Genomic DNA, 23,082 nt, shown 5'->3' on the forward strand with positions numbered 1-23,082 from the left:
TATATGTTTAGAAAACATGTTCTTCATAGATGTGACTTATTGCTAATTTCATTCCCTAGTTCTGTTTATGTTTCTCCTGGAAACCTCAAACTAGCAGAAGTTTTTCATATACATAAACCATATAAGAGTGTAGGCCATACCCCAAGGGGATACCTAGAGATATTCGGGCCCCATAGCAAAATTGTGATGGAACACCTTCTACACACCATCCTAACGTCACACCTACCACAATGTCTGTTCCATATCCAGTCATTATCCAATAGTAGTCATTGGTTTAGAAAGCAATCTGACTCATTAGTTTCAGTTTTAGACCAGATTTGTACCCCCTTCAGTTCTCCATGGCAGCCATTACAATGGCTATCTTCATTTCTAGAGACTGAATATATATGTAATGCAGCTTCTCTTCCCCTGTGTCATCCTGCCTCTTGGTAGTGTATAGTGTTTGCCTATAGTGTAGTGGCTTTAGTGGCTTACCTGTGATTTGTTTTCCTGGCGGCGTTTCATTTATGGAGGCAAGCCTGGTACTGGGCTGGCTACCTTGGGAATGCCATTCTGCTTCCTCTGGGAGCAGACATTTGGGCCTGATGCATAGGTGGACCCTTATACATGCGCCGCTACAATTTAATTCGGATTCGTGGCTGCGATACAATGCAAATGCTAGTTACAGCCTCCCCTTTCTGTAATTGCGAGCACCAGAGATTGCGATCCTTGAGACACCCACTTTCAATGTCAGTAAACAGTGGAAAACCGCCGGTAAACACTCCACCATGGCCATCGACACGACGCCTTATGGCTGGCGCAGTATCTCCTCCTAATCTTTCTGTAAACATGGCCGCTGTGGCTCTGCATTTTGGAACACAGCCGTGTGCACTGAGACGCCTCTGACACTCCCATAACGCGCCCATGAGACGGCCTTATTTTGTGTTCACTTCAGGCCACCTCCCAGACACCTCTCATGAATGCCCATACCTTTTCCTCCATCATCTCAAATCATTGTGATCCCATACACCGCAGCGATGTCAGTGTACACTCAGTGTTATGCATGTGCCGTAGGTTTTTTTTGGACATTTAGCGCATTCGGCACTGCGTCCACCTCTGAATTGGGCCCAATGTGAAGTTTCAAATAGCGCACGCCTGGACTTTGATACTGGTGTTCTGTGCATTCACCACATCATGGAAGATTCAGAGACTAGAAGCAGCTCAATGTGTTCCCTGCACCATAAACCAAGTACTGATATTGTATACTTGTATACGGCAGGGCTCAACAAATCCCAGGGGCCAGGTCGCCATGGCTACCAGATTTTGCTGCCTGGTTACTAGATTTTGCAGTGAGGGAGAAAGCAGATCCTCATCAGCTTCGGCTGAGATTCGTGCCTATAGTATTGCGCTGTTCAATCGTGCACAGGAGCGCATGTGCTGAGTGTCGTCTGCGGTGACTGCTGTGCCTCTGTCCGTCCCGGCCTGCACTAACCACTCCTCTCCATCTTGGCCTGCTCTGATCCCTGCTGTCTGTCCCAGTCTACGCTGATCTTCCTGTACGTCCCGGCTGTCTACTGTCTCCTATCTCCGGCTGCATAGAGCTCTCCGGTAGTAGGGTCTATGGTGTGACCACGAGGGGAGGGGGGTTTTGTTGTACATTCTGGCACCATTATTTTATGTGAAGGGTGGGGGGTGGAGCAGGGGAGCTGGGCAGAGCAGTGAGGGGGCCTCCATTTTACTGTATCCATTCAACTGTGACCATTTTGTGGCCTAGTATAGTGGGCCTGATTCAGACCCGGACGCTAAGCTGCATTTGCTCGCTACGGGCGATGGTTGCCGGTCTGCGCATGCATCACAGTGCGCGAGACAGTCACTGCGTTCGAGAATCAAGTGCTCGTGGCACAAAGACTGAGTGCTACTTTGAGTGACAGCGCCGTTTGTGGGTGGTAACAGGGGAAGGTACTTGTGAACGGGGGAGTGGTGCTGCGAACGCAGGCGTGTCTGGGCGTCAAAACGGAGTTTCTACTTCAGGGTCCATAGGGGGTCCACAGGGTTGACCTTGGGGTATAGGTTGGGAACCAAATCCGGGCACCACGCAGTTAAAGCTTTTAGCTCCCAGGATGCACTTGGGTCCACTCTCCCTATAACTCCACCCCCCAGCCAGAGGCACCTCAGTTTAAGTTGGTGCCCGGCCGGAGTTGGGTCACCATTACTGCAGGGGGGCCTTAAAAGAGTTTTATTTTATTATTTTTTTTTTTTTTTTACTACTCTTCAGAGCGGCAGCATCAGACTGTCCAATGGACGTCTAAGCTGCCGCTCCTACACCCCGCCGGCGCTGCGACGCCAGTACAGATCTGGGGATCGCAGCGGGACCCCAGAGTCTGTACTAGCCGGGCTCTGGAGGAATCCCTGGGCTGCTGCCGGATCGACGGGGACAGGTAAGTCGCGTGGTCACCGCTTGCGGTGACCCGCGTGTACATGCAGCCTTATGCCTCCGGTCTCTGGGGACAGACCGGAGGCGCTAGCGGTGGCGGCGGGCTCCCCCTCCATGGAGGCATACCCCGCGTGTCCACAGCCCACCAGGGATTATAGCGGCAGCGGGAGCCGGCATCCCGGGGGGTTAATTGCTAGCCAGGGGAGGAAGCCTTCCCTGTCTAGCGGCTCCTCCCCTCAGCTCAGCGCGCCTTTCAATAATACAGTCTGGCGTCGCTGAGCTGCTTCCTCCGCGGGCCGCGCTTCTTCTGAGGTCTCCAGTGGCCATTTTCTCTCTGTGGTGCTCAGTGCTCGAAGTGAGCCGGTATACGGCGGTATGCCATACCGCCACTTCAGTCTGTGCCCTGATTTAAAGTTTGTGCTGGGACCAGGGCCGGCGCAAACCGCTTAGCGGATCCTGCACTGCAGGGAGGCGCCAGGTTGGAGAGGCGCTCTCCCTGCAGATGCTGCAGAGTCCGCTGTTCTTGCTGCCGGCTGCTGCTGCGCCTGTCACACTGTATGACAGGCAGCAGCAGCAGCTTGCTGCGGAGACAAGCGGCAGAACCTGAGCGTTTCCAAGTCCCGCCCCCGGCTGTTCCCCCCTCCTGCCAAGTCCTCCCCTTCCTCCCCCCCCTGCTGCGCTGCAATTGACTTGCTGTGCTGCCTGTCAAACTTAATGACAGAGAGCAGTCTGAGCCTGCCCTAAGTGGCCCTTCACCAACGGAACCGCTACACTTCTTCCCCCTGGCCGCCCCTCCTTCCTCTCTTCTCTCCTGCCGGCTCCTTAGATGTGAAGAGGAGCCGGGCCGGCCGTCATGAAGAGGAGTAGGACCCACCTAGCGATGTGTAGATGCAGGCTGCAGCAGCAAATGCTCAGGTAAGTGCTGCCTCTCCTGCAGAAAAAACGGGGGGGAGGCATGTTTTAAAAATGGGTGAAGGGTGCACCCAATATGGGGGGCATGTATTAATAATAGGGGTGTTCACTTTCAGCCTCGGCTCTGTGGTGTAACACATTACAGGAGCCGCCGGGGTGGATGACAGCTGAGTAGCTGCCTGTCTCCCTGCAGTGTAATCCCATCTCTCCCAGTCTGTGAGAGCTCGCTGAGAGCAAGGGAGTGTCAGCTAACTATTTGCCATTTTACAAGTGTATTCAAACACTATTGAATACACTTGTATAGTGGCAAGTAGCTTGTAGACGCTCCATTTATCCCAGCATGAGGGAGAGCCTTTATCCCAGCATGAGGGAAATCCTACAGAATGCTCCCAGTGAGGTAAGTATTATGGGTGTAATGGAGGGGGGGGGGCTAGAGCCTGACACAGGAGGGAGCAGGCGTGTTACATATGGGGGAGGCAGGCTAGACTGTGACACAGGTGGGAGCAGGTGTGTTATATGAGGGGGCTAAACTCTGACAGGTGGGAGCAGGTGTGTTATATGGGGCCTAAACTCTGACAGGTGGGAGCAGGAGTGTTATATGGGGGCTAAACTCAGACAGGTGGGAGCAGGTGTGATATATGGGGGGGCTAGAATCTGACACAGGTGGTGATGGAGTGATATATGGGGGGCTGTACTGTCATTGTGGAACTAAAGTGACAAATGGGGGAGCTAACGAGGCGTGGGGAGCTAGGGTAACATGTTCGGAGCTGAAGCCAGAGAGACACAGGGGTCTAGTTACTGAGGGGTCTAGTTACTAAGCAGTGTTAGGAGACAGAGTGAAAAGTGATAAGGTACCAGCCAATCAGCTCCCAACTGTCATTTTTCAAACACAGCCTGTGAGATGACAGTTGGGAGCTGATTGGCTGGTACCTTCACATGGTGTTCACATGGGAATTCCACCGTTTGGGCAGCCACTCCCCCGGCCCTCCCACCAAAGGGGGCGTGCTGTCACTCAACATCGACAGCTCACCCCCTTTGTTGCTCCGTTGTGCGCATGCGCACTGGCCCACCATTGACCCGGTTGCGAGCGCACAGCACTCGCGACCGGGTCTGAATCAGGCCCTCTGTCTCCTAACACTGCTTAGTAAATAGACCCCTCAGCCTTGAATGGAGATAGAGATAATTTGCCAAACAACCAGCTCCTAACTGTCATTTTTCAAACACAGCCTGTGACATGGCAGTTAGGAGATGATTGGCTGGTACCTTATCTCCGATCACTTTATCTCCATCCAAGGCTTAGTAAACAGTCCCCATAGGGAGGTGGATGCCTGCTGTAGAAATGCAGGGGTGGTGGGGGGTGGAATGAGTTTGCTGGATAGTCACAATAGGGATGAGGCCGCTGTTGTTACACAGAAGAAGTGAGGAGGCAGCTGGAGAGAGACGAGGATGAGGCAGATGGAGAGACACTGGTGGAACATGTGGATGGAAATACCCTGGAAGCACGAGCCTAGTGCCACAGGGGGCATGTGGCTGAAATTGCACACAGGGCAGGAGGTAACACAAGAAGCACAAGGCCAGAATTAACACAGGGAGCATGAGGCTGGAGAGACACGAAGCATGAGGCTGAAGGGGATATGGTGGGTTGTATGATGATGACATTGGTTATATTCTTACATAAACAGGCGTCTTCCAGACCATGGGATTTCCTACATGAATAGTGAATACTGATGGAAGACATCATCTGCCCAGGGAGGATCAATTTCTTCAGAGGTTCCCCATCGCAGAGAAACCACCATATAGGTAAGGTGTATTTTTATTTAGTACACATAAAAAACTGTATATATTTTTTTAAGGGGGCAACAAAGGGACTTTCTCTCAGGACTCTACTTGGTCTAGAACCAGCCCTGTATGGAGGGCACTGATGGTAGCTGCATTATATGGTGGTCACTGCGATGCTTTTTGTATTATATAGTGATCACTGATGGTCTCTGCATTATATTGCAGGCACTGCAACACTCCCTATATTATATGGCAGTCACTACAATGCTCTCTGCTATGTGCTCTACATTATGTGGTGGTCACTGCAATGCTCTTTGCATTATATGGAGGTCACTGCTATGCTCTCTGTATTACATTAACAGCACTGACGGTCTCTTCATTAAACAGTATGACAGTCACTGCAATGCTCTCTGTATTACAGTATATGTCAGTCATTGAGACGCTCTCTGCATTATATAGCTGGCAATGTGATGCTCCTAGTGAGACCATGTTCCTTTTTTGCAGTGCATGCCAAAGGCGCACACTGTCCCTTTATAAATAATGGGAAGGTGCAAATTGAACATTGACAGAGGGGCGCCGAACACCCTAGCACCGGCCCTGGCTGGGACCAAATATGGGATCCTAGCAGCAAAAGAGCAGCGGCAGGATTATTTGGAGATGTGTCCCACTGGGGACACATCTCTTATCAGTGCTAGCTTAACCTAGCATCAGGTCTGGTGCCAGGGGCATATGCGGCGTTAGTTTATACTTGTTGTCAGCCGCGGGGGTCAATCGCGGACTGGCGACCAATCAAAGAGAAGCATTGGCTGTGGCCATTTAAATTTGGAACTAGCCAATCACGGCTTGTGGACCAGCAGCCAATCGGAAGTAGCCATGTGGCTGCTTCTGATTGGCTGCTGGTCCACCCCATGATTGGATCATGGCCGGCACAATGCTTAACATGCCACTGCATCTCCACTCATGCCCTGGCGCTGGGACCCGATACGCTGTCCCAGCGCCCCGACCAAAGCTGTGCCCATGCTTGGTGCAGGGCGGCTGAGGAGTGCCCACTGCCACCGGGAAGGAGGTGGAGAAGCAGCTGTCTCAGCAAACGCTGATCAAAGATGTGACCCTGATTGTGCAGTGCCACCCACAGAGAGCCCACTGTCAGCCGGGGATTGGGAAGCATCTCTGTCAGCGCAGACAACAGACTTGGACTGAGAGGTACTGTGGGTAGGGTGGGCACTGTGAGGAGCAGGAGGTGAGAGGTGCTAGGTGCAGGGGATGAGAGTGGGAAGTAGGTAGTGTGTGGTGCAGTGGGTGATAAAGCTAAGCAGAGGCTACTTCTCATTATCAATATCCCTAAAGCTCAGGAGGCGTGTGTGTGTGGGGGGGGTTTCAACAAAAATTTCCATACCCCCACTTCAAAATTTTCACTTCGAGCACTGGTGGTGCTGCAGAACTCTTAGGATGTCAGTGAGCCCAGTCCCCCTGCGAACCTGGCCATTTTGGGTGAGTGTACACAGCGCTATAGCCTTCCCAGACACTGAATCTGGGCAGTTGAATGTAGCGACATTGTGCAGTATATTATATGTCATGCTTATGTATGTATATATATTTTTCTGCATTGTATGTAACTTATGCTAGTGCTGACTGTCTGCTTTTTCTCTCACCTGTCAGTGTATATCTATCCCTTTTCTTTATCTGCCCTAATACAGGTGTACCTGGGGTGGTTCTGAGACCTCACATATATATATTTGTTAATATCTGTGAGGTTTGTCACATACTGTTGCGTGCTGCACGTTGCCATATTTTAGATGGAACTGTGAGTTGCATACGCTGATAATGGGTCCCTGCAGCTAATCTTAGCGTCAGTCAGGACCGGTATGGCGCTGCTTAATATTTCCGTCAAGATAGTCAGATATATCTGACCAGGAGATTGCACACGATACTGCACCCATTATTGCTATCCTGCAAGTCATAGCCTGCAGGAATTAGTGCGGAGGATTTTAACTCAGAAAGGTTTATGTATGCGGCACCATCTGGTGCGGGGCCCCTTGCACGACCCCCTTAAAGGGCGGTTTATTTCGCAGGATCCTCTCCTTTGAGGATCGCCGGGCGGGCCCCATTGTCGTCACTCGCTTGGAGTTACTTCACCATACTGCCCCTTTGAACTCGGGGTATCTCGCAATTTCTTGCAATTTACCCCTGTGCAACAGACTGTCGCTCCCCGCCGGGGTTTTTCACAGTACATGAATTACCTCCGATACCACATCGGTCTGTCATTCCCCTTGCAGGGATTACCACAACGGCCACCCTGGTGGATGTCGTTTTATACGAAATACTAATTGGCGTGATATACGCCCTGTGGTTACTGACCAGTGGCTCTGCCGTGAACTGGATGGTATATATTCGGCTCTTTCCCTCTCACATGGGGGGAGCCGATTTCAAGTATTATTATCCCTGCTTTGGGGCTGGTAGCCAGGTTCATTCTGGATATAGAGAATGTCGATCCTGCACCTGTATCATACATCTCCCGTTTTCTGCCCAGCGGGTGGATCTCATAGCGGGAGTCTGGCTGTCGCCAGATACGAGGAGTCACAAAGGCCTCCTGTTTCCCATTCCCTGAGGGTCCTCACAAGTAATGGAAATCCCCTTCTGGGATGGATTTGTATGTTAATCATCGGGTTACAGGCATTAATATGCCTCCCATCCCGGCCTGGACGGATTTTACGGATCCGTAGGTGGTAACTTTGCCTGAAATCAATGTACTCGTTTTCAGGGCCTGTTGCCCGTCCTACCATGGCCATTGCATGATGATGCTTTTGTGATGTTTTTCCCCTCCAACACGTCCTGAGGTTCAAATATCTTTTGCCGCTCACATAAAATATGCAGTGGTCATATGTGGGATTACCTCATGGGATGCCGGTCTTCTAACTTTCAGGGTTTCGGCGGCATCTGTATCCGCCGCAGTACCCTATGGCTGCGTTATGGGAAAGCAGAGGTGCACACTCCTTCCATGGGGAAGATCTTGTTTGGTCCTGACCTTGACAAGATCGTTGCATCATTGGCAGTATCACTAATGGGGAGATACCGTCTTTAGCTACTCCCACTACATTCGGACTAACTCTGTTAAGTCTTTTTGTCCTCAGGGTCAGCCTAAAGGCCTGTTTTTTCCTAGGCTGTTGGCCTCCATATCCAGTACCGAGCAGTCCTGGACTTCCGGACGACCCTGTTTCTACACCTGAGGATATACCCTCAGTGTGACGGGACAGGTCTACATCTGGGGAATTTCCAGAGTGAGGTACTGATTCTCAACGGCCTCTCATTGCTCAGGCAGCCTCCTCACAGGCATTGTTACACGGGCCCTTCTTCAGACCTGATCAGGGCCTTACAATCCCAGAAAGCTATACAGTCTTTGTGGTAAGCAGAGCTATTTCGGCCAACCTCACTATCTCAGTGAGGGACTGGTTGTTCTACTTTCTTTCTGGGGCGGTGACCGACTGGTCCTCATTTGCCTATACTCTGTCTCAAATCCCTGACTCAGGTGGAATCGTCCATGCTCCATCATCCGATGTTTGGAACCTGGGGATTTTAGGGTATATCTGAGTATTCAGGATACGTACCTACGGGTACGTACAGAGCCATCTCATCAGCATGGGTTCAGGTTTGCTGTGCCACAGCAACACTTGTAAGTTTCGGGCTCTGCCTTTTGGGACTGTCCTCAACTCCACCGGGGTTTACCAGCCTTATGGATTTTCTGACAGTTCACCTGTTCAGGGTATCCGAATGCTCCTTTCTCTGGACGGTCTCCTGCTTTTAGCAGGATCACCAAGGTACTTTACCGCCAGGTCAGGATAACCGTGGCTTCTTCTCGGCACAGATAATTAGTCAACGGAGAAAAAGTCCTCCCTACATCCCTCACAGGGTTTTCTTCATCTGGGAGCACTGCTGGATTCTCAGACTCTGAGAATTTTTCTGGCGTAAGACAAGATCTCCACTCTTCAACTTGGAGTGTGCGGATATCTACGCATTCGACATATGTCATTACTCTTTGTGATGCGCGGTCTACCAGAGTGTCTACCTTTTGGTAGGGTGGAATGTGCTCAGTTCCATTCCAGGCCTTGCCATAATTGACTCCCCTCCAGATGGATCGAGTTTTTCCCATCGGATCGCTGTTCGAACGATGATACTTTCTCCGGAGGCGAGTTGGTCTCTGTCCGGGTGGCTATGGCCATCTCGTCCAGGGTGTTCTTCGCTACAGACAGTGTCTGGTCCGCATTCGTTTCGGGGCAGTTGGACGTCTGTCGTTTCTGCCCTGCCACTTAACTTGTTGATACTTTAGGCTGTCTTGGACCTTCACTCTGGCCTAACCCATATGTCACGGTAAACCTGAATAGGTTCAGTCCGACAGTGTCACAACAGTGACTTCCATCTAGGCAACACTGGTAGTTGGGTGGCAATGTCAGGTATGTCATCCATTCTGACATAGTCCAAGGGTCTTCTCCTGGCCAACTCTGCAGTGTTTATTCCCGGAGCTCTCCATTGGGAAGCGGGCTTCCTCAGCCGTTGCGACGTGCATCCCGGGGACTAGTCTCTTCTCCAAGAGAGGTTTCAACTCCTAGTGAGCAGAGGGGGCCTCCCTGAGGGGATTGATCCTCATGGCCTTCTGACTTGATCACACATTACCGATGTTACAGTCCAGCTCCAGGAGTACTGAAGCTACCTTCAGTGACTCTTTGTCAGTGAAGTGGTCCTTCCACTTTGTGTACCTGTGTCCTCCGGTCTCCCTTCTTCCTCGAGGTCTTCGGAAGTTTAATTCGAGACGGAGGGGCTTTCCTTCTGGGGGCTCCAGTTCGTCCCAGACATCACTGGTACTAAGATTTTCGGAGTCTCCTCATCGATACTCCGTTCCTACTGCTTCACTATCTGGACCTGTTGTCTCAGGGTCCTTGTTTTTCCCTGGAACTGGATCGTTTGTCTTTGACTGCGCCCCTACTGTGGTCCTAGGGCTTCCCTGGCTCTGTCTTCATTGAGATGTTTAGAGCAGATAGGCCAGACTTTGCTGGGATCTGCCACGGACTGTGGCATACATAATTCTTATGGTATCGTACCTGTCGATACGATCCTCCGGTGTCCAGGATTTTCAGATACTCTGGCATTCCTTCCGGCTGGCTTGGGTTTCACCCTTGGCCTGGCCTTCCTGACAGTGCGGATCTCTACACTGTCGGTATGGTTAAGATATGGAATTGCTCCGCTCTGGTCTCCAGTTCATCCTTTGGAGTGTTTTCTGGATTATGCCTCCACTTGTCCTCCCTAGGGACTCCTGGGGAGTTAGTAGTGGTTCTTTGTTCCCTCCGGGGACAGTCAATGGAACCGCTGGTTGTGATAGCCATTACATGGTCTATTGTTTAAGCTCTCTCTCTCTCAGGGTGTTTAAATCAACCAGGAGAGTGTCTGAATTGGGAGCGTTCTCATGTGGCTCCCTCTTCTGGAGGGCATCATGTCAGGGGGTGAGTTGCTCTCGCCCTGTATTTCTTCTTAGAGTGGTTTTTAGGTTCCATATTATTCTGGATTATTATGGTACGGCCATTCAGTCCCCAGTCTTCTCGGCTGGTGTGGCCTCATTGACTGTGGTCCGGCCTCTTTGGCTTTATATGATCCGTTCAAGTTCCTTATGGTAATCGGACTCCTTATTGGTGGTCTGCGGTTTCTGGTTTTCACAGGAAACGATGGCCGGCCTATAATGAAATGTTGGCTGGATGGCCTCGTATGTCTTCCTCAGGGGCCTACCCATGGGTGGGCATTTCTGTCGTTGAGGCTTGTTTTTTTTTGTTTTTTTTCTCGGGCCGTGTTACCCTCGTGGGCGGCTCGTCGTGGCGCCTCGGCTGTTTTGCCTTACTAGGTGTCCATGTGGTCTTCTGTCCATACCTTTTTAAGGTTCTAGGCATTGGTTTCCTTTGCCTCTCAGGATGCTTCCTTTTTGGCGACGGATTTTCCTCTCAGCACAGGAGCTGCCCTTGGTTGAACTGCTTTGGGACATCCCCAAGGTCAACCCTGTGGACCCCCTATGGACCCTGAAGTAGAAAACAAGAGATATGGTAAGAACTTACCTTTGTTATCTCTGTTTCTACGAAGTCCATAGGGTCCACAGGGCGCCCACCCTGACGCACCTGGCTTCATATGGGCTGTGTTACTGGTCACCGGTTTCCCGTCTCCTTTTCTGTGAGTATGGTTCTAGAGTGTTCCAGTTTTCTCTCTCTTTTTCTCTCCTCCTCCGGCCTTTGGCTACTTACAAACTGAGGTGCCTCTGGCTGGGGGGTGGGGTTATAGGGAGAGTGGACCCAAGTGCATCCTGGGAGCTAAAAGCTTTAACTGCGTGGTGCCCAGATTTGGTTCCCAACCTATACCCCAAGGTCAACCCTGTGGACCCTATGGACTTCGTAGAAACAGAGATAACAAAGGTAAGTTCTTACCATATCTCTTGTTTTTATGGGTGTGCATAATTAGCATGGAAGCGTCATTGTACACATCACCTGGTTGTTTTCTGCCTGCAGTGATTGCAGTGCTTGCGGTTGGGCAGGGGCTACCTTAAGCGGTGCGTGCAGCTCTGATGGCTCTCGATGTTCCCGATTATTACTTCACTTCCTGGAGATGACGTGTGTTAGGAAGGGAAAGTGGATGTCTTTATACACCTGCGTTTGCTCACTGCCGTCGCTCTATAAGACATAGAGGGCGTCCTTATGCCATACAGTGCGATCGCAGAATTTGCATACCTAGCCCCTTTTGGCCGCGAGCGATCGCGGCTTAGCGTCCAGGTCTGAATCAGGCCTGCTGTGTATAACAGTTGCATAACACAGAGAGCTGTGCTCCTCACTCACTCCTGTAATTTTTTTGGGGGGACGGTGGTCTGGCTCCTACACTTTCATCCTGGCTCCTAGATTTTAGAAAAATTTGTCAAGCCCTGGTATGCGGCATCCAGATGTACTGTACGCTAATATCACCTCTGTTGCTGATCTATACGAAGCAGGTGTGCAAAAATATGCAAATATCGCAGCCGCCGGGATTTGTATTGAGACGTCCACCTACGGCTTTGCAAAAGCAAACCACTGCGTACAAAGACCAAGCATTGGTTGCAGATCAGACGATTATCGGACTACTGAGTAACCCTACGATCACACAGTATGGCTGCCAGAACCGAAACACCTAGCCATTTTTACTGCATACGGTATCGCAGTCGCAGGCTGAAACATGCCCTGAAACAAGTAGTATTATGACAATCCGTAGATGAAAACTGTGCTTGCAAGATTTATAGGTAGCAAATGCTATATGAGGGACTTAGGAATACTGGACACCTATTTATGATTCCAGTAGAACCTCAGAAAGATCACACTCTTTTAAAGCAAGCCATTTTCTGATGGATCGGAGAAGTAATCATTGTGATCACTGAGGGGTATATTTACTAAAGTTTTTTTTTTATTAGAAGTGGAGATGTTACATTGCTTGGGTATGTCCCATTGTAGCGGCTGCTGTGAGGGATTGAAGGAGAAAGCTTTGAATTATAGTTACCAATAATTCCTGCCCTTGATGATCTACATGATCCAGATTAAATATAGATTTTTTTAGAGACCGTTTGGGAGTGGGTGCTTTTATCTAGCCTGTCTGTACCTAACCTAGAAGGCAAGATACCCATTATAATAGCTGCCATTGAGTGTTTCAAAGGAAAAGGAATTACCAGTAAATGTAATTCGCTGTTATCATAGTTATTTTCTTATAGCTGTCTGGATACATGGGTTATGAAGGCACATTCAATTTCTATTTTAAGGGTTGAATGCTAATGCTGGTACCTTAGCATAATTTGGCGCTGCACAGTTCCCACTTTTTCCGTTTAATAGGGCGGCCGTCATCACAAGTATTGGCGCTTGCACCCACCATGGGGTAGGTGTGAGATCCGTCTGAAATAGGCGTTCCCCTTGCACATACACACTACTGAGAATTTGGCGTGACTCTGGTTACATGCACACAACACTGCCACAAGACTGTTATTTTCCGTGCAAACGTTAGACATCTTGAGGGGGGGTCCCAGGAACAATTCCCGAAAATTCCCATTTTCTGGCGATGCTTACTTTTCTGCCGGCTCCCGTTTTCGTTGATTCCTAATTGAAAACGGGGATAAAGCGGGCACGCGTCCGATACTTTATCCCCGAAAAACCTGCTATGTGAACTTTTCGCTCCAAATTGAATACCCCCTTGATGTCATTTTAGTACACTGAATTGTATATGCTGCCCCGTAGGATCTACAAAACATATTGCTTTATTTTTCTTGGCCATTAAGTTATGTGAGCAGGTAGATTTTCTTATTTCTGGGATATGGCCTCGGTCTGCTGAGCTCTTTGCATTGGATCCGGCTGTAGACGTAGGCAAATTTGTGTCATATCCCAGGAAAGCTAAATGAAAGCCTACTGTACCCTCCTAAAGATCTGCAGCTGACCGTACAGAAGACAGGTAGAAATAGAAGGTGATGTCGTCAAAGTTGCAGAGGTGAGCGAAAATAAACTTAAGTCCTCTGGTGTTATTTGTGCCTTAGATTACATTACAAGCTAATAAAGCCAAATGCTTGTGACTTTAAACACTTTTCAACTGCGCAGAGACCTGTGTCTGTATAAAACAAGAATGCGCGTTCATTTAAGGTAATATTCTTTGTAGTTCCACCCGCAGCTTTTTTTTTTTTTGTTCTGTTCTTACTCCCCCCACCCCCTCCCCCATCAAAGAAGATTGTGTTCTGTAGAGTTTAAAATCTATCTGCTACTCCCACTAACATTGTGCTTGGCCCCGTGCCAATCCCACCTTGGAATCCCAGCTGATAAAGTGACTGGCAAACAAGTTGGTGCATATTTATTATAAATGCAGAGGGATAGGTTTTGTCATCTCCGATAAGCCAAGATAGCTATTGTTTATATGTGTCTCCGTCCCCATCAATATTTTTGCTGAGCTCCTCACCGAGACGCCTTCCCCGTCCACCGGCACAGAGGTGTTATTACAAGAGCCGGAGCTGCTAATCAGCCAAGATTTTCTACCAACACAAAAGACTGGGAATTCTTGAGTCATGTGTAGGGCTTGAATTTACAAATAGGGTTTAATGCCTCAAACAGGCTCTCACAGCTTTAAATTCTTTAAATCCTACCTAATAGATAGGGCTGCAGTGAGTAAAGGTATCTAAAATGAATCCACGCAAGCCACCAAAGGCTCCTTCCCCTTCGCACACTCGGTAGTGCCGCGTCCCAGCTGCCTTCCGGCACTGAAGTGGTTATAAAGTGTCAGATGACTTCTGCAAAGAAATGGGCCTCGCCTGCATTATCGTATTAACACTACTGAACGATGACCTAATGTAAATTGCCAACTGGAGATATTTGGCGCTACTGGCAGGAGCAGAGCTATAAAATATTTGAAATGTCACGTATGCGATAAGCATGAAGGGCCCACACTGAACTAATGGGTCTGGTTACTTAAGATACGCTGAAAGCTAAATAACCATTAGTCTTAAATCTCATGAAAAGATCCTCATCTTTCATCTTACCTCTTTAGCCGGATAACAGACACAGGGGCTATTTAGATGTCATAAGAATACTTCTGTTGAAATCCCTGAAAAAAAAGTAAAAAAAAACCTAAAATCTATCTTCATGTCGGCCGGTGTATTTGTTATGTTCAAAGAATCCCAGGACACAAGTGGTGACAGAGTGAGATCCAAGTCTCGGGCAGTCTATGTGGCTCTAGGCTTGTGGAGTCACCGTGGTTGAGATGAATCGCTCGCTCTGAATTCTCTCCAGCTATTTATTTTTGCGCGGCGTGGTGAAACTAGGAAATCTACAACGACAGACGTCTCAAAATGTTACAGTTTCCTTCCAAACCATTGTACGTCTTTCGGCAGAATATTACAGGCAATGTTAACATTTCAGATCTACATGTCAGTGTTTTAAGGGATTGAAAGGTTTTATTCCATGTGTTCTAACATCTGTTTAGAAATAGGATGATGGGATAGATACAAAGGCTACATGATCTCTCTTGCGTCACTCTTTGACTATGTAATAATACATTTGACTACTTTTTCTTTAAACATGCTGCTCGTATTTTTTAACACCTTTTAATGTTCAAGATTTATACACTTTATTGGGACATTTAAAGATATCAACTCGGGGTTATGTCCAATTACTACACAGAGGCTTATAACTGTTTTGACTGCTAGTAATTACCCATCAGAATGTTTATTTAGACTTAGACCATTTTTAGCAGACACCCCTTAATGACTCTCACCTAGTGGTCAGTTGTTCCTTTACACTTACCTGTCCTGCAGTCAGGTGCTGATCGACTGGTGTATGGACACTGTGCCCGATTCCTGAGACGGACACAACGATGCCGCCGACTCGGTCGCAGATGACAGTCGCAGGCTGAGACACACCCTGAAACCGGTCGGGACATGTCAGCGTTTCATTTCACCACCTCTCTGTTGCCGCCTACAAACGGTCCCTGCCTGTCAGGCGTATTGTGACCCTTCTGGGGGAATGTCACGTCCTGCAGCTGCGATTCAGTACACAATACATAGGGCTCTGCGACCGATGCTGCGTCTTTATGCGCAGATGCTGCAACACTTTACGCAGACGCCTGGATTTGCAAAGAGGCAGTTGGGCGTCTCACTACATCTCCCGGTGGCTGCGACATTTGTATGTGTTCATATAGCAGCTGAGAACACAGCCGCAGCGGCATTAGCGTACATCTCTGATTCAGGCTTATTGCATGATACTCTGTGGCTGTTCCCAGGCTGCATACACCATAGTTACACTATGAGCCGGATTCAGTTAGCCACGGTAATGTATCGCATGAGGAAAATAGTGGTAGCTTCGGCCTTATACGCCTGAGGCTATTCAGTTATAACCCCTCTTCCTTGCGGCTAATGCACATTAACCCATAGGTTCCGGGATAAGTACTCGGAGCTATGGGTTAAGATTTCTGTCCCAGCCTTCCTCGGGTTCAAACAGAAATCCGCGTTAAGTGCAGCCTGCGGGCTTATCGTGGGCTGGAATGGAATAGCTACGGCCGACCAATTAGCCTGCAGTTAATTGAATCCGGTCCTTTATGTAAATGTGGGGATCCGGACTAAACATATATTCTACAGTAAAAAGGTTGACAATGTCTAGATAGACCCCAGATGTTAGACGGTCAATAGGTGCACACAAAAAATTGCCTACACATGGGGGGGGGGAGTTTTGTTAGGTTTAGGGTAATGCACTTACCCCGACGGTTAGGGTTAGGCACTAGAAGGGACGTTTAGGGTCAGGCACCTACCCAGATGGTTAGGGTTAGGCACTAGAAGGACGTTTAGGGTCAGGCACTGACCCAGACGGTTAGGGTTAGGCACCAAGGGGAGGTTAGGGTGAAAATTAGGGTTAGAAAAAAAAGCAAAAGCATGTGTCAACCATTTTCAGCCTGTTGACCATTTGTACTTGTCATCCTTCTTACATGTCGACCTTAGGTGTGTAGACCTTTTGTCCCTGTCGACCTATTGACTGTCTAACATCTGGTATCTATCTAGACATTGTATACCTTTTTACTGTAGATCTTTCAATCCACACTCTTAAATGTGATAGCACATTACAGTGGAACCAAAATGCATGTAGGGATCTTTGTTTACGCTGGTGCTACTTTTATTTGTTGATCTATTTAGCACACTGGGGGAGATGTTTTGTAGCGGCACTTATCGGCTCTTTACCGAGGGGAAGCAGGAAACACTAACGATGAGATGTATTAACATCTCGTCGGCTGGAGCGGAAGAGTGAAAACTCCTTCCTCCAGCAATCCCTGCTAGAGCACACAGCACAACAGCCTAGTGCTGGTGTGCTGTCTCTCACTCCCGCCTGGCTCCACTGAGCATGCGAAGGATCTCGCCAGAAGCAGCCACGGCAGCAGGGACAGCGCTGTCCCTGCTGTGGTGATAGGGCATCGCCAAGCTGCAGCTGTGGATATCGATAGATGCAGCGGGCGGAACGGTCAGACGAGCTAACCGTTCATACATAGCCCGGCATATCTTGTAGATAGCAGCGCTGATAACCAGAGGAGCGCATTACGCCCCTGTTCATTACTGCCCAGTCCCCCATTAATAAATGGGGAGAAATTGTAGCAGCGCACATAACGTGCACTGATACCACTTTGTCGTTTCATATATCTCCCCCACTGTCTCATCCAAGTAATGTCTTTATTCCCTATATAGGATTAGGTTAGTATTTATAAACAGTTATTTTTATAGTGTCAGCATATTACGCAGCGTATCACAGAGAATATTTCAGTCATTCCCTTCAGTCGTTGCCCTAATGGAGCTTACAGTGCATCTTCCCTACCACACGGACACACACACACCTGGGGGGTCATTCAGACCCGGTCGTTAGCGCCGATGCGCTCGGACCGGGTCGATGGCCCCCCACAGAGCATGCGCACGACGGCGCTGGCGCCGTCGCGCGCATGCGTGAGACCCGCTACGACTGACAGCGCCGGTCGTAGCGGGTCTCGATCCAAAGGGGGCGAGCTGTCGATGTTGATTGACAGCTCGCCCCGTTTGGAAGGTGGGCCGGGGGGGTGGCAGCCCAAACGGAGGCGTTCCCATGGGAACGCCTACCGTTTGGGGGCGGCCCCACTGACATCATTAGTGATGTCAGTGGAGAGCTTCCGGCTCTGACAGAGCCAGAAGCTCTCCGGGGCTTACGACAAGGGAGACCCTACCCTAGGGTCTCGTCGTAAGCCCCGATGGTCGCGATGGTCTCTGACCATCGCGACCATCACTGGAGCGGTCGTTAGAGCTGTGGGTGTTAACCCACAGCCTAACGACCGCAACAGAGGCGGGCGGACAGGATGCAAGTGGCCGCCCAGTTTCTGAGCGACCGCTTGCATCCTCCGACCGCCTCTGAATGAGGCCCCTGGTGTGGTATAATATGTCGACATCGACCATGTAGACATTTTATGATGTAGACAGTAATGAAATGTCTACCTGTCAGAATGTCAACATATCGTCCCTGGTGGGCCAGCGGTGACTTACCTGCTTCTTACAGCTGCAGTGGCTTCAACTGTATCTTCCATGTCCTGAGTGTGACTTCTGGCAGAGTCATCTGATGGAGCGGCGTTCTGGTGAGTATACCTGCCATAACCCCCTCTCTAATACCTAACCGTAACCTCCCCCTGGTGCCTAACCCTAATGTTGACATGGTTAATGTCAAACTAATCACTACATCCTATACCCACCCATTTTTGTCAGAAGCCAATTTACTTACCTGTATGTTATTGGATTGCCAATGGAAACCCATGCAAACACGAATTAATACTTAGGGGGAGTTTAATTAGCCACGATAACCCATTTACATGGGTTAACTTGGGTAAATTCCACTTAAACCCTGCATTAACTTTCCAGGGGGTTTAACACAGCTTTTCATAGCCCCCAAGCAGGTGAAAATACCTATTTTAAGGTAAAAATGTCTGGACTTGATTCAGAGACCCCGGGACACCCCCAATCCTAATGATTAATTAGGCAATTTGTTGATTTTAATTAGCTTAATTTGTCAAATATTACATGTAATTTTTGGAGACGATATTCTGCAAAATGCAGAACAATGGGTTAAATGATAGGGGCGCTGTATTGTGGGACAGGTGTTTCGAAGATTGATGGTGGGTGCATAGTTGCCTACTTTTGAAAAAGCATTTCAGGGAGATTGTGAGAGCAGCACCTATGAGCATGGCGGTAAAGTGGGCGTGTCCTGCTACATCTGAGAGGCGTGTCCTAAAATTGTCTTTCATCCAAATGTAAATGAGCCCCAAAGCAGTTGGTAAGATCTACTAGTTGATGAAAAAACACTGATCCTTTTCAGTTCTTGTGTTTTGCAGGGGGATCCATATAAGAGACTATAAGATACCTTATATGAAAATGCATGTAGCCATAGGGATCATTGTGCCTTATAACCAATGCAGGGAAATGGCACTGATTATACCATTTGAATGTATATATCTCTGATTTATTTTTTTTCCCAAGTATATAGTAGCTACATAATAGGGCTAAGGTGCAATCAGCGAGAATGCTAGACTCTTCAGGGAGTCAGGGAGATTGCTAGACTCTTCAGGGAGCAGGGCCGCAACTAGGGGGGGGCTGGAGGTGCACGTGCACCGGGTGAGCCGCTGTACCTGGTGCCAGTGACCTCCAGCCCGGCGCTGCAGAGAGGCTCCAAGCCGGACGTCCGCTGGTAATATTTATTACCAGCGGGCGCCCGGCTCCTTCTCTGCAGCAACGCGGTGTAGCCGGAGCCGGAGGCTGGAGTTCTCTCCCGAACTCCAGCTTCCGGCTCTCCCCACGGGCACTATGGGGGAGACGTCATGACATCTCCCCCATAGTTCCAAGGAGCAGCCGGCGGACCGGACGCGACGCTGGATGCAGGAGCGGGGTTCAAGGTAAGTATTTTTTTTTTTTAATAAGCTGCACTACAGGGGCATTATTATGGGGGCAGGGGCATTACCACAGGGGCATTACTATGGGGGCATAGGCAATAAGGGGCATTAATAATGGGGCATGGGCACTACAGGGGCATTACCACAGGGGCATTACTGTGGGGGCATGAGCACTACAGGAGCATTACTGTAAGGGCACTACAGGGATATTACTATGGGGGCATGGGCAATACAGGGGCATTACTATGAGAGCATGGGCACTACAGAGGCATTACTATGAAAGCATGGGCACTACAGGGGCATTAATATGGGAGCATGGGCACTACAGGGGCATTACTGTATGGTGGGCACTACAGGGGCATTACTACATTACTATGGGGGTATTAACATATGGGCATTACTATGGGGGCATTACAATATGGGCACTACTGCAGGGGGAATTACATGGGGGGCACCAAATTACTGTCTTGCCCCTGGTGACAAAAATCCTAGTTTCGGCCCTGCAGGGAGTCAGGGAGATTTCAGGGAATCTCCCTGCCAATCAGGGAGAGTTGGCAAGTATGAAGTCTGGGAGTTACAATACAGGTGTTTTTAAACTAATTTTTTAAAATGCTGTAACTTACACCAAAATTTACTTACAGGCATGTTTATACACCCCAAATTCATCTAGAATTTGCTGGAAAAAACTCTTGCTTTCTATCATGTTTTTTTCACTGTTATTTAAAACAGACTTCTTATGCTATTATCCAATAATTATTTGCACTTCACATGAGTTAAGTCAACCCGCCGTAAACAAAGATTTTACCGTAGCTAATTGAATCTGCCCCGTAGTGTTTATTACACAATTTAAGGTAATTTTCTTAAGTTATCTTGTGTTGCTCACCCCTACAATACTTTGGGAGTATCTTCAGCAATCCTTCCACTGAGACACAGTGGCACACCGTCTTACCATCTTCCAATAGCAGGCAGCTCATCTAATTAGCTAAAGTTAACACAAGCCACGTACAGTGAGGTATGCATGCACTTGGCATATGGCATCCATCAAAGCCAAAAACCATTCTTTGCAAGTGAGATCAGCTGGTGTCTGTAGATGGCTGTAATCATAGGCAGCATGCTGCGGCCCCTCAGATTACAAAGTGTGTGTCTAGATAACCCCACCAATCCAGATATAGGAGCATGTATTCTGCATGTAGGGAGGACGCCCACTCACTCAGCTATAGCCATATTATCTCGTAGGCGTTCTGTACCTTGTATAACTGCCACACTATAAAGCGCATATCTAAGCTATTTTGGAAGAGAACCTGTCTCAGCTCAGAACTACTGTTGGCATGAATGTCTCTGCTTACACCTTGATGGCCAAGGAAGTGCTGATAAGAAGGATGTTTATTTATTGGTACGATTTGCCAGGAAATAGACAGACCTGTAAGCATCCACTAATGATATAATGCTATAAAGTCTAAAGTTGTTGATTATAGGAAAGAGACAGCTGAAATTAAGGTTTCATCTTAACTGTCATCTAATTACTGTATGTAATCACCGAGGAAGCAAGACACTTATTTCTGTGGCTATTTTTGGTATATTCTGTGTGTGACTGCGGGTGTATCTGCATGCCTATATTCTGTGTGTGAATGCGGGTGTATCTGCATGGGAAATGCTACATTAGTGTCAGCGGTTATGTCACTGTAACGTAGCATTACGCCGGCCGGCGTCCAGGTTAGTGTATAGTGCGGACCGTACTACCCAGTGGCGGTGTGTTTGTTTTAGCAGCCAATGAGAGTCAGACAGTCTAGGGCCGGGTGGCTGACTCTCATTGGCTGCTGCACCCAGAGCCTTCCGACTCCCGCAGTGGGTGATGGGAGAGACGTCATGACGTCTCTCCCATAGTGCCGAGCGGGACCGAAGGAGCAGCCGGTGCAAGAGCGAATATTCAGGTAAGTATTATTTTGTCTGTGTGTGTCTGCTTGTTTTATGTGTAAAAGGCACTACTACTGGGGGCACTATATATGGGGCACAACTGGGGGCACTGCATAATGTGCACTACAACAAGGTAGCATTGCATAAGGAGCACTACTACTGGGGACATTGCATGAGGGGCACTACTACTAGGGGAATTGCATAATGGGCACTACAACAGGGGGCACTGTATAAGGGGCAGTACTACTGGGGGCATTAATGTGAATATGGAAAGTTGTCGTGCCAACATTTCTCAGTGGCCACACCCACTTTTTCGCAGCGCATCGGGGGGGGGGGGGCATTTTTCATCTTGCCCTGGGCTCCAAATACCCTAGTTACGCCACTGACCATCAGTGAACCTGCGAAATCCCTAATGATGGAATCTCAGATCCTGCGAAATGATTGGACAACTATGTTCATGACAAACGTTAATTGGGGGTGCGGGGTGTATACCATTTAATCAGCAGTTATTTAGCAAGATATGGTTTATCATTACATTCTATGCTCCTGTGAGTATTAAACAATTCTGGTCTGTATTAAGCTTTAAAAACTCAGTTTCATGAACCATGAAGGTGCTTTAGGTATCTTTGTTATAATGCAGGGCGTAGCGTCACCTTTTACACGCTCCATTAAACTCTTTTTATAAATGTCCCCAGCAATCTTTTGACATTTGTTCATCACATTTAATAGTGTTTTTCATTATATTGCATTTTATAAGGCACTTTAAGGTTCCACTAACCCATACAATGGACTTAGGGGTTTTGCGCTTATTTTTTGCTGTATTTACTTGACTCTGTAGCATTGTACTGTACCTTACTGTATTTATCTCAGATACTGTCATTTTCAGAAAACTGATGCTTCAGCCCTAATAATGAGACCTGTAAAACTTAATGCTATTTTGTAGGAGGCCTCTTCAGACTGCACTGATATCAACACCACGCTGCTAGTTCATTTCTTTGGGCGAGGAGGACAGGACAAGCTGCAATATTCTCACTTTTACAGGTATTTCATGATTGTATATGGTAACCATTACAGGGGCCAAGCAAATTGTGATGCATTGCTTCTATCCAAATAGAGAGCGTAAGGTTAATTTAATCTTAATTACTTGCACTAAATGACACGTTGCTGTTCCTGCTTGCTAGCTTTCCCTGTGTTAACGGTTTTACCCATAAATGTATATACTTTATCTCCCTGTATAGTACATCACTTTAGATAAGTGCTGTCCTGAAGTCAATGCAGCCTGGAGGAAGAAACATACATTGTTTATCCTTGTGCTTTGAACATATCAGTGTGTTTTTATGTTTTAATGTCCATTATAAGCACCATAAAATCACTATATAAATACAATTATTATTCTAAGACCCCATTAGTTTGCATCATATGGTTTCACTATGTTGCCTTCCTGTATATTTCATACATAACAACAGTGGCTTTCCAGCCATTTTTCATTGTTTTATTAAATATCAACCCTTGGTTGAGCTGGTAGAGCCGTGAGATTCCCTGTTTCCCGAAAACCCCCACAGGTTCCGCAAAGTCACCAGTGCTGCTGCAGGTCATTATTGTACTATTGA

General features: G+C 48.3%; 1 protein-coding gene across 1 annotated transcript in view; it reads left to right on the top strand.

The window, feature by feature from the left end:
• Positions 1-23,082, top strand: part of MICU2 (mitochondrial calcium uptake 2) — a 311,942-nt gene that overhangs the window by 262,150 nt on the left and 26,710 nt on the right. The window contains exon 8 of the mRNA XM_088458594.1: positions 22,416-22,513. Within this exon, the coding sequence (XP_088314720.1) occupies positions 22,416-22,513 (98 nt within the window). The remainder of the gene's footprint in view (positions 1-22,415; positions 22,514-23,082) is intronic.

This window comes from Taudactylus pleione, unplaced genomic scaffold (genome assembly GCF_031769625.1).
Source record: "Taudactylus pleione unplaced genomic scaffold, aTauple2 ptg000842l, whole genome shotgun sequence".
Lineage (NCBI taxonomy): Eukaryota > Metazoa > Chordata > Amphibia > Anura > Myobatrachidae > Taudactylus > Taudactylus pleione.